This window comes from Micropterus dolomieu, unplaced genomic scaffold (assembly GCF_021292245.1).
Source record: "Micropterus dolomieu isolate WLL.071019.BEF.003 ecotype Adirondacks unplaced genomic scaffold, ASM2129224v1 contig_1472, whole genome shotgun sequence".
Classification (NCBI taxonomy): Eukaryota; Metazoa; Chordata; class Actinopteri; order Centrarchiformes; family Centrarchidae; genus Micropterus; species Micropterus dolomieu.
In genome coordinates, this window is record NW_025730462.1 from 1 (window position 1) to 3,585 (window position 3,585).

The window sequence follows — 3,585 nt, forward strand, 5'->3', positions numbered from 1 at the left end:
AATTTTGTAGAATATGCTGGATGGTCCTTCGCCTACCGAGTTCGCTCATCAGCTGGACTTGAAGTCTTTGATGTCCGTTTTAACGGAGAAAGGATTGCTTATGAGATCAGCATCCAAGAAGCTGTTGCCTTCTATGCTGGTGATACTCCCACTGCAATGCAAACAAAGTTCATCGATTCTGGCTGGGCAATGGGCAGCTCAAACTATGAGCTGGCGCCTGGAATCGACTGTCCAGAATTTGCCACCTTTGTTGACCTTTACCACTACTTTGACACGGACAAACCCGTGCAATACAAAAATGCACTCTGTATTTTTGAGATGACAACTGCTATGCCTCTGAGAAGACATTTCAACTCCAACCCTGGGGGGGGATATGACTATTATGGAGGGCTGGAAAACACAGTGCTGGTAATGCGAACAACCTCAACGGTTTACAACTATGATTACATCTGGGACTTCCTCTTCTACCAGAATGGAGTGGTGGAGGTAAAGGCCAGCGCCACTGGATACATTCACGCCACTTTCTTTACACCTAACGGACTTCACTTTGGTACCAAGGTGCATAATTATGTGCTGGGTAACCTGCACACACACCTCATCCATTACAAAGTGGACCTGGATATTGTTGGTGAGTATTATGGTACAATCATGTAGATTTTATGGCCCATTTTTATGCAGTAACTCTCTATTGACTGTCTATACTTAAAACAGGCAAAATTCAGTTGAGAATCCATCACAGTAAACTATTCTTTGAATACGGCCATATTGGATGAATCTGCACCTCACAATTTATGTCTAGGGTAGAATGTCCTTCATGAATCAAGGTAAAGTAAAGTAAGGGTATAATGGGTCAGACTTTCATGTATAGGAGACCAAAGTTCATGTCTTGTTACAGGCATACAATCAACATTTCCTTTTCTATCAGTTGTAACCACAATCTTTTCCCCAGCACTAACCAAATGTTTACGTTGCCTAACCATGCCTTAACTAGAATTTCCCATGCCATAGTTGCAAACCAGTTTTTCAAAAGATATACAAGTTAAATTAAGAGGCAACATAAAATTACCCATAGTTGTTAATATGAGTGTGAATACTTGTATTGTACTGTGTGTCAACTCTGCGTCAGAGCTTGTCCAAAGTGTGCCACGCCTCTCGCCCAATGTTAGCAGCGATTACATTGAGCCCACCTAGCTATAAGATAAATAATAGACTTCTGATACTAAGGTAAATGTCTAGAGTCTCAGACCTCTAACTTTAACAAAAACTCTTTCTTTTCACTGTGACACAGGTCGAGAGAACAGCTTTGAGACAGTGGATCTGAAATTTGTCAACTTCACAAATCCCTGGAGCCCGAAGAATTTCATCGTCCAGTCTAAACTCCACAGGACTGAGCACAAGACCGAGCGATCTGCTGCTTTCAGTTTTGGTGAAAAGTTCCCTCGCTATGTGCATTTTAACAACCCCAATGAGAAAAATAAATGGGGGCAGCAGAGGGGCTATCGTATTCAGTACAACTCACATGCCGACAGTGTCCTTCCAAGAGGCTGGAGAGAGGAAAATGGCATCAGTTGGTCAAGGTAATCAAATATGCCCCTTATGTGTCTTGAAATTAGGTAGGTTTAACTTGCGTAAAATATTTAAAACAAAGATGCCATTTTTTATGGTTGCCATCCTTCCACATGTCTTTTATATCATCTTTTTTATAATATCCTCCAAATTCAGTCATATAGGTTTCTTCTGACACATTGGGACCTCCAGTAAAATTTAAGTTATCTGCAGACATAATATAACATGTTTGTAATGATTGACCCAAAGGAGGATCTGTGGATTGGGAGATGGGTTAGAGTTAAGTGAAGTGCACTTCATTCACTTAGGAAAACTGTTGTTTCTTAACATGAACCAGGAGGCCCACTTTTGCAATGACAAACTGAGTGAGAGGTGCCTTTTCTCTGTATTAATTATTTTCCAGTTAGACGTCACGGTTACAGATAGTATTAAACACTGAGTGACTGGTGAACTTTTTCTCCGCAGGTATCCTCTGGCTGTGACCCGTCATAAAGACAGTGAAGCCACCAGCAGCAGCATTTATGCCCAGAATAACCCCTGGGAACCCGTTGTGTCCTTTGAGGACTACATCAGCAACAATGAAAACATAGTCAACCAGGTGAAGTAAACATTAATACAGAGACATCAACATTATCTTTTGGATGTCTGGGGACAGTTTTTGCAGCGGTTAGCACTGTCGCCTCGCGGCAAGAAGGTCGTGGGATCAAACCCCGGTTGCCCCGGCCTTTCTGTGTGGAGTTTGCATGTCCTCTCAGGGTGCTCCAGCTTCCTCCCAACATCCAAAGACATGCAGGCTAGGTTAATCGGTGTCTCGAAATTGTCCTTGGGTGTGGCCCTGCGTTGGACTGGCGAAGGGAAATGAAGGGAAAGGGAGTGTGGGTCAAGCAATCTGAGACCAGTGGGGCAGACATAGCCTTGACAGGTGATTGGAGGTATGGTTGAGGCGTGGCCATGAAAATACCTTGTATTATTTGATGCTAAATGTACCCTTCAGCGGCTCTATGAGACCGGAAGTGCTAGCTACATTCGTGTTAAAGGTGTTGACAGCCCCCCTAAGCCCCCTACCATTACCATAACCATCACAATTGTTTGTGCCTAAATCTAAGTCAGTGACTTTACTATGCATGTTAACCGGCTAACCCTACAGCTGTGCAAGTGTCGGTAATGATTCACTGAGATGAGAATGCGTTGGCTTGGCAGGTGATTGGAGGTGTGGTTGAGGCATAGCCCGTCCCGAACTTAAGTTAACAAATTAACTTCATAAAAGGAAAGCAAACAAAGTTTCCATAATGTTAAACTACACATTTAAACTTAACTGTTAGTTAGTTAAATCTATGCTTTTTCTTTCGTACATAGACAGACAGTGTCTACCCAGAACCTTCTAGTGTCTACCCAGAACCTTCTAGTGTCTACCCAGAACCTTTTTAGATCATACAATATCATCTTAGGATCCCCAACCAAGAGTTCAATTACAAGTTACACTGCAATATATTTACACAGATTTACGTTACGTGATGTTTTACTGATGCAAGGATTCTTTGAAATGTGGTTAACATTTGGGGGTGTGGTGTTTTTCTTAGAGGTTATGTTAGTACGTTAAGATTGCTCTTCCTAAAATTTGTTCATTTCTGGTCACTCTCCATCATGGTAACTCATGAATGCTGACACTTTCAAAAAGATAAAAATCACCTGTGATATGTCCCACTCTAACTAATGTACTGTTTGCTCTCCTGTGTGCAGGACCTGGTGGCCTGGGTGACAGTCGGCTTCCTGCATGTGCCTCACTCAGAAGACATCCCCAACACGACAACACCCGGTAACGCAGTGGGCTTCTTGCTCCGACCCTTCAACTTCTTCAAAGAAGACCCTTCAGTGGCGTCCAGAAGCACCGTCATCGTCCGGCCGGGAAAGGACAACAAGCTCAAGATCCAGAGATGGACACCAGAGGTCATAGGTCACTGTGTGACAGACAAGCCATTCTTTTACAATGGCACCTATGCAGAAGTCTAGTTTTGTTTT

At 43.0% G+C, this 3,585-nt stretch overlaps 1 protein-coding gene across 1 annotated transcript; it reads left to right on the forward strand.

Moving 5' to 3' along the window:
• Positions 1–6: 6 nt before the first annotated feature.
• Positions 7–3,576, forward strand: LOC123964276 (amiloride-sensitive amine oxidase [copper-containing]-like; the record flags this gene model as incomplete). The annotated part of the gene is made up of 4 exons (XM_046041345.1): positions 7–628; positions 1,289–1,577; positions 2,032–2,164; positions 3,307–3,576. Coding segments are annotated over 4 exons (1,314 nt in total), but the record flags the coding sequence as incomplete, so codon positions are not given.
• Positions 3,577–3,585: the final 9 nt, after the last annotated feature.